This window comes from Chlamydotis macqueenii, chromosome 3, assembly GCF_036417535.1.
Source record: "Chlamydotis macqueenii isolate bChlMac1 chromosome 3, bChlMac1.mat, whole genome shotgun sequence".
In the NCBI taxonomy this organism is placed as follows: domain Eukaryota; kingdom Metazoa; phylum Chordata; class Aves; order Otidiformes; family Otididae; genus Chlamydotis; species Chlamydotis macqueenii.
In genome coordinates, this window is record NC_141558.1 from 58,580,867 (window position 1) to 58,594,827 (window position 13,961).

A 13,961-nucleotide genomic window follows, 5' to 3' on the forward strand; every position below is an offset into this window, starting at 1 on the left:
CTAAGACAATTTCCTTTTAAGATTTTCCTTATCCAAATGCATCGGTCTTCCAGACCAGAATGACTCCTTAACAAAGACAGCGAGAGGGTATCAAAATAGGAAATAATATAAAATAATCTTTAAATAAAAGTTTAATTTACTCTTACTTTACAGAATATTTCAAAGTATCTTATAATTTTACTGTCAGTTCTAAAAAAAAAAACCAACAAGAGACTGGAATATTTACCTGGTTAAAATATAGGAAACCCTGTGAACAAACGGATACGAGTTAAGTGAAAGCACAGTAATACTTTGTACACCACAACCATAATCAGAATCTGGCATTGGTTTATTCAAATGTTGCTTTCTTGGAAGCAAAGCTTACATATTTGTAAACATCAAATTAAACACTGCTTAATTTTACAATTTGCTAAACAAATACTTTTTTACCCTGATGGGCATATGTAGAGCCATCTATTTGTCTTGCAGTTCTCCTGTTGACCTTTGCTTCAATTCTTTTTTAAACAACTGGTTCCTTTACAATTTTAATGGTGCTTAAAAATTTCTTCCAATATTGTGCAAGTCCTAGGCAAGGCCATTTTGATGCGTGCCCTTCCTTACATAGTTTTTTGATCAGTACTTAACTACTGCAACTGTGAAAAACTATACATTTTCAGGAAAATGTTTTGATTTTGGTCCTGTAGTTACAGACCTTCTATAACGGAGTTGTTTACATGGATTTGAATCACAAGCATGTACACAACAAAACCACTATACCAATGTTTCTTGGTCTATGCATAAAAAGTATGTCTTCTACTTACACTAAAACATACAAAAAATAAACTACAAAAATTGTTTACACTTGATTTCAGCAAAAAAAGCTTTCTTCAAGAAAAATGATTCTTCTTTTTTCAGCCATCAAAAAAGGAATGCAAGTAAACAATAAATACATGTGCTTTCTCCATATAGACATATTTACACTTGAGTCTTTGGCTTATGTTTAAGTTTCTTTATAAAGATCTTTATGTGATCCAGCCATCATTGCACATTAAAACAAAATAAGCCAGTTTTTTTTTTTACTATATATAATATATATATGCAACACTTGAAACGTATAAAGAATGAACCTTACTATCAATTTGCACTGTTATTGTACTTTAACAATGTATCAAAAGAAAAAAAAAAGAAAAATTAATACCATATAGGAAATATTGATACATGCAACAGATGGTCGCTCTACTGTAATTGAGAGACGGCTGCATATACAAACACTGAAAAGTCCTAATTTGCGCAAATCTCTTCTGACTCTGGTTTTCATTAAATAGTATTTATGTGGCACTAAATGTTGATACTGTATACAAGCATAGAAACAGATTGAGTCCTTTTTTATTAAGATACACAACTTCATAAGAAAAATACTTTGCATTTAAAATTTAAAATCCCTCCCACCCCCCTCTTCCCCTAAAATCTTTCTTCACAGGATCAAGAACTGTTGTCAAAACAGCTTATTGAGATTCATGTATTCTGTGAACTTTGTCACATCCGTTCCGACTAAGAGGATTCCAGGTACTCCAATGCAACATCATAGCAAAAGCGGTATTGCTCCTTTAAGGGGAAAGAGGGAAAAAAAAGAGAAGAAGTTAAATTAAGATTCTAAAGTCTTAGCAGCAATATCTACGAACAAGATTAGTCTTTGCTAACTACTACGCAATTTCAATTTCAAGCCTGACATGCTTGGGTTTTCTTTCTTTTTTTTTCCCCCCCTACTATACAAGTGTATTACCAGCTCTGATTTAAAAACTCACCCTAACCAACGAAGTGGAAAAAAAACCTGACCATGAAATGCAACGATGTGCTTCTCTGCTTTTTTTTTCAGTTTCTGAACTGGTTTATCAAACATGAAAAGTTCTCCTATCAGTCAGAGCATTCTTGCAGTGAAAGCGCCTTGACTGATACAGCATTTCTATTTAAGTTAGCTGATGCTGAGCAGTTAACTAGTGCCTGCTGCTGGGACAGCCAGGGAGCGGCTAGGGAATACTGAGCTGGGATACAAAGCTGCTCTGGGCCCACAGCCCGTTTGTATAGTTGTGTCGATGTAACGTCCAAGAGATCAGATGCACACTTAAAAGAGAAGTTAAAGCTCAAAATTTCATTGTGGTTTGTATTTCTCCTTAACAAGGCTGCTCTTCAGAGCTGATACTGGGGGAGAGGGAAGAGGGAGGAGAGAGAAGAGGGAAACAAGGAGAAGAAAAACCAAGGAAATTAATTCAATCTTTATTGTCCTTGAGACCTAACAAAACGGATCTGCTTTTGTGATTTATTTTTGTTTGCAAAGGAAGCCAGCGTGATCCATTAGCAGGAAGTGGTGGGGATATCTTAAAGGCTTTATTGCACTGTTCATTTTTGTTATCTGATCACGTTGCTGAATGTAGGGCACATGACAGTGTTATATATTGGTTTTTCTGTTTTGTTTTCTAACTAACGACTCAATAGCTGCTGCTGTTCATGAGTTCTGAATAAAAACCCACACAGCAGAAACACGTAACTACGGAAATTCAGTAGCTGCAGATTAAAGCTACTATGGAATTCAGGACTATTTTGAAACAAAATATAAGTTTACAGACCATTTATCAGAAACACACACAATCTACCTTGGCCTCGCTTTACAGTGACACAAGTAATTTTCCATGTGATCTGACCTGTTTTCTTCACAGCAGTAAACTGAAATCCAGGCAGCAATTCAATGTGTTGTGTCTCAGATGTCTATGGCACAGCAGACTGCAAAGTATTTGCAGCAAAACCTAGCCCAATGTCACTGCTGCTACAGGATGCTCTATCTGTTAACATTTTAAATATCTTCTGAACTTATGTGGTGGTAAGGGATAGAAGTGATGTACAATAACTAAGCAAATCATGCCACAGAAGCTACTTGATACCAAGCAAACAGTGACACCTGGAAAAAAGGGCAATATGGGAAGAGGCAGCTACAGCTCTTTTGCTCAATATGCAAGTTAACAAGGTCAGAAGCAATTTTCACTACGCATAAACTGCAAAACACTTCTAATTTCAATTGGCATCCCTGATTTTTATGCTGTAGGCAGCCATCTGGCTGAAAAGTGACAGTGGCTACTGTTACTGTGAGAGTCAAATGGCAGAAACTCCCAAACACTAACCTGCCTTCACATTCACCTAGAGGAAGAAAAAAAAATATCCACTTGGGAGAATTTTTTAAGGACTTTCCACAATGTTCAGTTTTCGTGACTGAAGTGATCACACAGATGGACACGTAATCATACTGCACGCATAAAAATTGACCATAAGAGCGAAGGTTATTCTGAGTTCTGGGAAGGTACATACAAATATTTAGTCTTGTGGTTTTCCTAATTCAGGCTCATATTGTTTTTATTAGTTTACTGCTTATATTGTTTATTATTTAGGTTAACTGTTGGACTCAATGGTCTTAAGAGTCTTTTCCAACCTAAATGATTCTATGATTCTCTATATTCATTTCCAACATACTAGATCCAAGTCTTTGATTTTAAAGTTTGGACATATCATTTTGACTACTACAAATTCGAGTAAAAAACGTTATCATTATTCACTACAGCTTCCAAAGCAGAAGTTGTTATTAGGAAGCAAAATATTCTCCAGCTAGTAATCTGGACTTTACAGCTTATTGCTATGAAGCAGAAATGCCTTGCTCCGTAAAATTTCAAGATGGTTTGTGTGAGCACAACTCGCTGCAACTTCTCTTCAAATAGACCAGGTTATTTTGGGAGATTAAAGTGCATTCTGTTAACTCAGAATGTTTTCTGTGAAAAGCATGGTACCACTACAAGGAAAGTAGCAAAAAATGCTTAGCCTGGCCTCTCATGATGCTGACTTGTGTGTACACTCAATAAATGTCCCTTTCCTCTTGTGGCCCCACATAGCTTTGCTCTGTTTTGTGGGCATAGGACTGAGAATGCAGCTCACACAACAGAAGAGCCTCTGGCTCCCTGGTAGTTTGCAGTAAGCCCGATGGGCTGATGCTTACCGGAGTTTCTACCATGTTAGGCTTACTGTTCCGCAAAGTCTTCACGGCATGGAAAACGTCCACCACGTTCTGCCTTTTTACCATCTCAACCACAATGCCAATGGCACAGAACATCCCACTCCGGCCACCACCGTTTCTGTACACAAGGAAAAGAGCTGGTTAAATGTCACTATGGTATAAGATGGCATCCAAAATGCATTTCTGTTAAGCACGAATTATTCGTGAGTCCCAGAGGGAGACCAGGCTTTAGCAATTTCCTTGCAGCTTCAGTGCGTTTGGTCTGAGACATTTGCTGTTTCTCACCTTCCTCTCAATGACTTCTTTTGAATTCTGCCCTTACAGCCCATGACGCTGCCCAACTATGCTATAGCCTAATTTACACAGGCATGAGTAATAAAAAACTACGTTCAATGGCAGGTACAACATTTTCCAATTAGTTCTGGAAAGCGAATCACTTAAATGTTTCTATGCTATGAGGATTATCTAGCCACAGTAATGCCAAGATATCACTGATTTGATACCTTGTTGACCTTTGGGGACACTTATGAACTATTTTAATCTTTACTTCAAAGAAATTAAGGTAGATATTTCTTCTTACTAAGTTTAAATTAGCCAGAAGGTTCCACGGATAATGAGGAGGGGTGGGCAGAGAGGCCACAAATTAATTCTGAACATTTAAACAAAAGGTAGGAAGAAATGCATAACTCAATTTGTAAGTATTAAACTTCATATTTAAATAAGGTAGGAGAGAGATTGGTCATTCACTGCTTTGGGATTAACAGATGCTGCCTTTTCCAAACTCCCAAACCAGCTCTCATTTAAATATCAGGCTCAGCCTAAGCAGCCAGCGGTCACTCACCAACAATAGTTTTAAGATCACGTACTGTATTACAGAACTTTTCTCTGATTTCATATATCCATAGCTTTCAGTCTAAAACCCTCAAAATACAGTAGGCCTTCTGAAAAAAATGCAACATGCGATATGCAAGAGATACACAAAAAATAACCACTTGGCACTCAGCATAAAAGGCTTCCTTATTGAAACCGTGCATAAGAAATTGATCTGTACACATTTTGTACCTGAAAAACATGCTACTATGTACAGAAGACGAGTATCACTGTAGTATCATGCCCAAATCCTTATGGTACCTTCACCTGATACAGACAGATTTGAAAGTTGACCAAAAGGCAGCCTACAGTAGCAGTGGTACCTTTTTGTTTGGCTGGGTGGGTTTTTATTTGTTTTTATTAAAAAAGAAACAAAGGCATGTGCAAAAGAAGGTAGCCGTAAGAATACTGCTTGAACTTAAAACAGGAACTAATTTATAAGTATTTATTTGAGGAGCAGAAGTTTGACTTTCTCCCAGTTACTCACAGGCAATGGATAATGGTCCGGCCCTCCCCTTCTTCACATTCCTCTTGCCATTTTTCAACCTGGAGAATTAACTTCAAGAAGGATCTCTTGGAAGCTGGTACATCTCTGTGAGAAGCCCATCCCAAATACTGGAATTGCTGCACCATCAGATAGCCCTCTTGCGGCTGAGGGAAACCGAAGGGCTTTAGGTCAATATGGCACCTTTACATCTTGGTTTAGAAAACCAAACTATAAAACTAACACAAAACTGAAGTGTTTATATGATGGAAAGACTCCAACATGTATATACATTGCATGGTAGGGTCTCCATTAATTCCTGTCACTTGAGCTCAAGGAAGGTGTCGAAAAAGGTAAAAAAGGGACCGACACTGAAGACAACATCACAGTTTATCAATCCACAATTTACAAATCACTGACTTAACCTATCCTGACTTCTTCTAAATGGACAAACTCCCTAGACTCTACATGTCAAGGGATTTTGTCCTTAACACCAACAATCAATTAAAAAACATCACTGTTAAATTCTTATACCTACAGAAATGAAGAAACATACCTTTGGCTCCCATGCATGAACTGACCCCACTATAAACAAACAAGTAATACTGGTGCTCAAATTTGACTATTTTCCTTTAAGTCTTCCCTTTTTGCCAGACTATGATAATCACGAGAGCCTTGCTGCCAGTCTCTGAGCCTTCCACGTGCTAGATGTTACACAGGGAGAGCTTTGAATAGAATTAGACTGTCAGAAGAAAGACCTCAATAATTGGAAGAATAAAAAGTCTATTCAGTTTCTTGGAGCTGAAGAAGACAAAAAGAAGTAGGAATGTGGATTTTAGAAAAGGAAGAATAGAGGAGAAAGAAATGTATAAACAAGACATAAAGGCCAAAAGGCATGGGAGACAAAGAGAAGCAGAGGAGCAGAAAATCAAAACATTGCAAAAAAACCCCAAGAAATGGAAAAAAGTGAAAATAAGAAATGAACCAAAAAAAAAGGAGGAAGTCTCAAAACACAACAAAAAAAAGCACTACAGCGTAATATTTGCCAGTGTGCCTACACTTTAGCTTCCTGTAGCTTCCAAACAAGGTATGGAGAGCTCAAAATGTTTTTCTTAGCTCAAATATAGGCAAAATAAAGGTTTGGATAAAATACTGGCCACATGCAAAGCGATCTCTGCACTTTGAAAAATGAAAATGTGACCAAAATAAAATTAAAAAAATATATGTATCAGTTTTCCCCACACCTATTCTTCAACATTAATGAAAGTTAAAGATATACTCCAAGTAGCAATTGGTGGCGTGCCAAGTCAGTATTAGATGAAAGACACTAAGCAGTAATAGTTAAGTGCGATAGAGATTGCTGCTTAACTTGCATGTAACAGTGGCACACGCAGCTATAACTCTTCACCTGTAGGCAACATAAAGAAGTGATTTATAGAGGTGAGCTAAAGGAGGAGACACTGCGTGGCAAACAGGGTTCAAGAAGATGCTGCGCTAGTGCGAAAGACTATGGGAACAGCAAAAAGACAAGATGGTGCAAGGTGTGAAAGAGCCAACAAGAATGCAAGACAGGCACTGCTACTGAAGTTGAGAAAAAGATGATGAATGTAGGTCAAGGCACAGAGGTGCAGAACCCTTCAGAGGCAGAGGAGCTTTCACAGAGGTTTTTTCACACCCTGCTTTACAGGATGCCACAATCCTCCTTTTATGTTGTAGTTCTTGCATCTTAGGCTGAGAAGGTGCTGGCTGCAAAACCTCAATGCTCCTGTTCCTGATTCACCACAGAAGATGTCTTACTGAAGCTACAAATTAAATAGCTGTCACCACATGTTCATTACAGGGATATTTCTTTCACTGCACACCGAACAGACAGAATACTTCGCACACATCTGCTCATCAGGGATGCCATAGAACAAGTCATTCACCTTACCACTCTCTCTACTTAACGTGCAGCTATAGAAAAGTACTAGAAATTAGTATTAGATATTGATGCTTGACTGACTCTTTTCTGGGTAATGTCTTGAGAACATTAGTATTTTACTATTATTCAAAATTAAAAACCACATGAGCCTAGAGAGTGTTAAAAATGACTTATTTTCCTGTTACATATTGTTACAATAATGCTTACTCTTGTTAGATTACATATCCTGAAAATTCGGTTTATGACATCGCAGTCCATTGAACACGACATGCATTCCACTTGGATGGGACCGTACCGTAGTATCCCCTCCTCGGGCCAGTATTGCGGGCAGCCCTGCACCAGAGCAAAATGGGCATAATTAAATGGTGAGTTACAGCTTGAGCATCGCCTTATTCCACTGCAGACGTGTCACCTAACCTTTACTGAGCAACTAGTGTTAATTAGTTCCTGTAAAGCAGAGAATAACTGTAAAGTCACTGCACTGCTCTACTTTTTTATCATGTAGTGGATCCAGAGTGATTAAAGCATGCGACGGTACACGTAAAACTCAAGCCCCAAACTAACCTGTGCTAAGTCGACTTCATTTAACATCACAAGAGAAGTACAGCCGTAGTCATACACTAATCTCCAGAAATCTTTCACAGTGTTTGGTAAAGGATGTTGTGTGACAATAAAAGCTGCTGGCTGCCTGTAGCTCTGTAAAGGCAAACAATTTTATTAGCACCGGTAGAGGAAGTACTTAATAACTTCCACTCAAACACTGCAACAGAAAAAACCATATAAATAGAACAAAGCCGCAACATCAATTACACCAGATTTCACCAAAGCTGATGTTAAAAATACATTGCCATCTCCAGTAAGAACAAAGAGGTTACTCTGCTCAGGTCTGCCTTCTGCTTCGTTACAGGCCAAGCCCTGTTTCAGTTCAGATACGCACGGAGCACTGAAGATGCTCTGCAGGGCTCTGCTGAACTGAGGCTCGGGCAGCTCCGCTGCAGGCACTGTGTCCAGGAGACGGAGCAGGAAACCTTCTCCCTGTGTTGCAGAGTGGGGTGCAGAGGTCTCAGAAGGTCACCTCATCCACAGCAGGTTACACGTGAGCTCTGTGACTGAACCAGGGACTAAGCTCAATGCCAAATTCTGTTTTGATGCCACAACCACAGGATCACCCAGGGAGAACTGACCTTCAGGATTACTGCAGCCAATTTCCAGCAGAAAGCAGAAGTTAGACAGTAAAATACTATCTCCTGTCACAACAGCAGATTCCATTTTCAGTGTGCTGCATTATACACAACTGCAAATAGGTATTTTCCAGCCTTACATGGGTTGGCTGAGATACAACTAATGGCAGAGGGGCTAAGTCCCTGCAGCACATGTATCACAAGCAGAAGAGAGATCAGAAGTTTTTTGCAGGCAATTTGCAACTATGCACTGAAGGAATACAGATAGGAATTGGTAAGGAAGCACCAACAGGTTAATCTGAGAAACAGAGTAAGATGGTGAATATTCTTGTAGGCAGATGGGATTGTAAGTCACCAGTTTGAAGATTAAATGCTGGGACTGCTATATGCAACACAGAGGTCCCCCTGTTTAGCAGCCATGCTGGTACTAAAAGCAGTTTGGCTGATTTTTTTACTGAAATGAGTAAATTAATCTTGGAGAAAGACCTGGTAGGGTAGCTAAACCACTTCTAGTCCGGCAGCTTGCTTGTTTGTGAGTTGACATGAGGGATCTTCACATGCAATGTATCAACACAACCTTGGAGAGCACAGTGTGAGGCCCAGAAGGAAAAACCAGAACTTTATTCACCCTTCTACTTGTTGTAAACTGTGAAGATAACTAAGTAATGCCTTTAGCATCAGTACTTATTTGACAGCACAATAAAAGGGTTGACAATTTTTTTTTATCTACGTTTGCTATCTGTTCCTAATGCTGGAAGCCTATCGGGGTAGTAGCACAGACACATAACTTGTATACTACGTCCCAGATCTGCCGAGGGAGCAAAAAGGAATAACCATTATTGATTCTTCCCTTGTATTTTTAAGAAATAAAACACGTACTAGCTGATGTTTTCCTAGCCCTCTTTCCCATCAATTTTCTGGTCTTTCCTGAGACCTGAGAACTAACTGAGATTGAGATGATCAGGTTTTCAAAAAGAACAGGTAGGAGAACTGCTGTCACACTGGGAAGGAGACACTTTTGTGGGAACACAGGGACAAGTACATTGTGGAAACAGGAAAGTTTCCAATTCTGTTTTGCTATCAAAAGTCTCCTTTCCTTGCCCAGCAGTGGGGTCCCCCTCTCTAAATATACCAGCCTTTTAAAAAAAAAACAAACCCAAACACAAAACAGTAGAAAAAGGGCCAGAAAAAACATTAATTACTTGAAGTTTTAACCCTGTAGTTACAGCCTTGTTATATGCCTTCACTGTAATATATTACTTTTTTTTTTCTGTTGCTTTTTTCCCCTTTATTACAACCATTTCTGTCTTTCCTTACTTGCCTCTCATTGCTCATCCATTAACATACTGCTGGGTTCCTGTCCCTGCCTGCCACACACTGTTACACACACAGCGTCCTCCTGCCACCCAAGGGTTCCCCAAACCACACTCCTCTATGCAGCTGTGTTGGTCGGTCCATAGCACATCAATTTTATCCAGGTGCTTAATGTAATTTTAACTGCAATTTTAAACAATCTTGGTTCCTACCAAAATTCTGCTCATGGCTTTAATCCACCCATCCAGCCCCAGTGACTCCCTAAAATAGACTGGTCTCACACATGCTACTCCTCTATTTTTGTGGCACAATAGCTAATTGTGAGATTAGGGACTGCATTTTGCTAGCAGTTCAAATGTTTCCTGCACTAGCTCAGGCAGAACTCCGGGACGAATACCATTCAGCCCCAACGATTTCTGCTGCTACTTGCTATTTTATTCCAGCATCTCTTCTTGAACACCACAGTTTTTGACAGCACTTTATTTTTGAGGAAAGTGAGATGTTCCTGGAAATCAGGCCACTTATTTAAGTATTTACTGTAAGGGTGGCTTTAGGGCCTAACTTTGGAAACGCTAATGGCTGGCACAGGCAGGTATCTGACAGTACATGTGATGAACTGCTTTATCGACCAGACACCTAGAAGCAGGTTCACCTCCATTCTTCCCATTAATTCACCTTTCCCCTGACAATATTTCTGTCACTCAAACCTCAAGGATCTTTAAAGAGCTGCAATTCAAAATATGAAGAACAAAAAAACAGCCAAACATTTTTTTTTTTTCCTTCTCCCTCTGTCTCTCCTGCCTCAATACACGTAGCCTTTCTGCTCAAACAATGATAGTAACCTCGTGCTCAGGTAGTAATATTTACTTCCCAACAAACAGTATATTCTTGAGATCCTGCTGAGATCTGAGATTTGGAGGGCTGGAAACTAGAGCATTATATAATGTTGTTGAAAAGAGATTTCCAGTGGGTCCCACCAGGACGCAAAAGATTAAAGATAACAAACTTGAACAAGCAACACAAGCTGGTGGGGTTTCTTACCCACTCCCCCCACCCTTCTTTGTTAGGACTGTTTTACTGGCACTGCAGTAAGAAAGAATTACCCTTTCTTATACCAGCAAGCGCTCTCTCTCGTATCACACAGCTTTTCACGGCACACTACGCAGACAAAGGAGATAGTCTCTTACGTCCATAAGAGCAGCATTGATGTAGTTGCTGCTCTCCCCATCAATAGTAATTAAGAAAGGCAGACATCTGTCAGGTGGCAGCATATCCATGAAGCGGTTCTTGTCGTGGTTCCTTGGCAAGCAGGCTATGCTGCAGTCCTCCGCTTGCAGGCGAGGGGTCACAGAATTCAAGGTCTGTGATGAGAGAGGATGCTCACTTTAGCACGCTCAACTTATAGACAATGGACTCGAGATTCCCCAAGTTTTAATTTAAAATAGTGCAATATGGGAAAACGTGAGGGATTAGCAAGAAGACAACAACAAATAAGAGCTCCTATCTGTTTGATGGACATACTGGGGCTTTTCCAGGGGCATTGAGCTGCAGGTGTAAAAGGCACTCTGTGTACCACTGAAGAGATTCCGCATGATACCATCCCCTCCGAAAGGAATAAAACAAAGAGGATCCTTTGGAGCCCTAAAGAGCTATGCCATAGCTGTGCAAATGCAAGACAAAACTCTTTGTGGTTCCTAGACAGTGCTCTATTCCAGACACAAGTTTACTGCAATTTTATTCAACTGAGGATACTCCATATTGAAAACAACTTTGCAAAGCACATAAACACGGGATGCTTTATTTTGTGGACTAAAAGTAAGGGACTAAATGCTATGAACGTGACATGAAATTACTTTTCCTTAAAATAAATTAAATATATCTAGAGGCAAAAAAATTGCTGTCACATGAAGAGTTAGTAGGAACTGCGAATACCTGAAACTCATCTTTGAGATGCGAAGAGTTTGTCTGAGAGTCTATTCTAATCATATCAAAATAAGCAGCTTTGAATTCGCAGACAGGAATGGCAGTTTCTCCACATAGGCAAGCTTCTAGAATGGCATCGTGAATAAAGATGTACTGCTCCTACCAAATTAGGCAAAGAAACAAAAATTATAGTCATTTAAAAACAACAGGTCTTTCCTCCTTTTAGGATAAACAGATCCTCTCCATACCATAAAACTCATTCAAGGTAGTGTCCATCAACCCATTAAATAACGCTTTAGTACAAAAACAATGTTGTCCTAATTGAGATGCAGTTAACAAGGATGTTTTCTTCAGAACCAATTTAAATTCCGTAAAACTTAACAGAACAGGCATAGCAATTTATTTAATAGAAGGTTTTCAGTTTTCTTGTGATGCTTGTGGGTGTCTATGTATATGCCAGTAACATGTTGGCTTTACTTATTTTATTTTTTTTAAATAGCTTTCAGTCTTATAATACTAGCAGAAAGTGTAAACTGCTTCAAGCACTACTAGTGTGATTAGCAATTATTTGTCATGCTGCATTCTCCTTACGCCTGTGCGAGCTAGTACACCGACTGTCTGATAGCTGGCCCTCAGCCAGTAATAAACTCAAGTGTGTCCCAACAGAAACAGCATTTCTTCCTGTTGGTTTTTTTTTTTTTCCCCTGACTTATCTTTAGATATTCTGAGTCCTAGACAACTGCATTACTATTTCAATCAGGCCTCCTGTCAATTTTTACACAATGCCTATTATATTTACTCACCCCCAGAGTAACAGATGTACATCATGTCTATACAGCAAAGTACGAGAACCGTGCCAGCCTCACCTAGCTATTGTGGATACTGATGAGGTTATTAACAGCACAGACTTTTAACACATGCCTGTAACAGGACCACATGTTCAGGGACCACAGTCGTATTCTGGCTCTGCAGCCTGTGCTGCCCTACCCACGTAGCTACAGAGCTATTGCCACCACTGTTGTCTAGATGACCATCACTAGAACTTGCTGCAATTACAGCTTTATTTTGCTGTATAAGCAGGAACCTCTGAGAGAAGATAAGAGGCAAGAGGCAAAAGGGAGAGGAAGAGAAAGCAACAGCACTAGAGGTGTTAATTCACATGCAAGAGCAGATTAAACTGGATGGCTAAACCAGTCACATTTAAACACTTCACCCTATGCAGTTCCCGAAGCTTAATGGCCCCGTAGCAGGGGTACTTGATTTGGAACATTTATTTGTTCAACTACCACAGGTTGCAGCCTGGAATAAAAACTACATCAAATTACATTGATATGCCTGGTTGCCAGATGCAATGATTTGCACGTGGTCACATGTGAAATAACTTCTCAAATAGATGTCCACATGGGAGACAGGAGAGAGAAGTGGCAAACCACTTCAGGTAATCTGTCTTAATATAAATCAATAACCTATGTTCCTGTGGAAGCTCAATGATACTCAGGTGGCAGAATGGGAGTTGTTATAGCTTCATCACTAAGGCAGTGGTTTTACTGTGGAGTTGCTGAAGGCACGACAAAAGACAAAAAGGGTAGAAAAGGAAGAAGGCTTGACAATGAGATTAATAAAGCAAATAAAATCAGAGTTGAAAAGGGAGAGAGAAATGTTCCACAGGCAAGTCAAATTATGGATAAGGTGGTTGGAGACAATCTAAAACCGGTAGCAATCTGCTAAAATTCCAACTTTCAGTGCCTGGAATTGCAGATAACAGAGCTGGGGAGGGTCATGCCAGACAGGCCTACTGTACAGTCCTCCCTAAAAAAAATCCTCCTTGCTTTCCTTTTGGTAAAGTTAGGCGGGCACTTGTTAGTGTGAAGACTGAAAGAAGCAGCAGGTTTGTTGCAGCATCCTACTTCTGGGCACTGTTTGTACTCAGCAATGCTCCCCCTGCAACGGAGATAACCTCTCAACAGGACCACTGCCTGCTCTTTTCAGAGTAACCGGGAAATTCTGACCTGTCATGTTCCAGAAAGCACCAAGTGCTTCGAAGGTAAACTGCCATACCTCTGTCTGTACCATGTTGATGCGACGGGACCGTAAGGCTTTGACGCAGTTGTAGATATCCACAACACCTTCTCTTTCTGCCATATCTAACATGATATCGATCACAATATAACAGCCTGTTCGCCCAGCACCGGCACTAAAAGGAATCAGTAAATACTGTTAGGAATAGTCCCATGA

At 39.7% G+C, this 13,961-nt stretch overlaps 1 protein-coding gene across 13 annotated transcripts in view; it reads right to left on the reverse strand.

The window, feature by feature from the left end:
* Positions 1-310: 310 nt before the first annotated feature.
* Positions 311-13,961, reverse strand: part of PTPRK (protein tyrosine phosphatase receptor type K) — a 416,154-nt gene continuing 402,503 nt past the window's right edge. For all 13 annotated transcript variants that reach the window (XM_086743669.1, XM_086743658.1, XM_086743668.1 and 10 more), the window contains 8 exons: positions 13,785-13,920; positions 11,736-11,885; positions 10,991-11,164; positions 7,873-8,004; positions 7,516-7,641; positions 5,391-5,554; positions 4,016-4,151; positions 311-1,584 (listed from right to left, as the gene is read on the reverse strand). In XM_086743669.1, the coding sequence (XP_086599795.1) occupies positions 1,531-1,584; positions 4,016-4,151; positions 5,391-5,554; positions 7,516-7,641; positions 7,873-8,004; positions 10,991-11,164; positions 11,736-11,885; positions 13,785-13,920 (1,072 nt within the window). In that variant the 3' untranslated portion in view covers positions 311-1,530. The remainder of the gene's footprint in view (positions 1,585-4,015; positions 4,152-5,390; positions 5,555-7,515; positions 7,642-7,872; positions 8,005-10,990; positions 11,165-11,735; positions 11,886-13,784; positions 13,921-13,961) is intronic.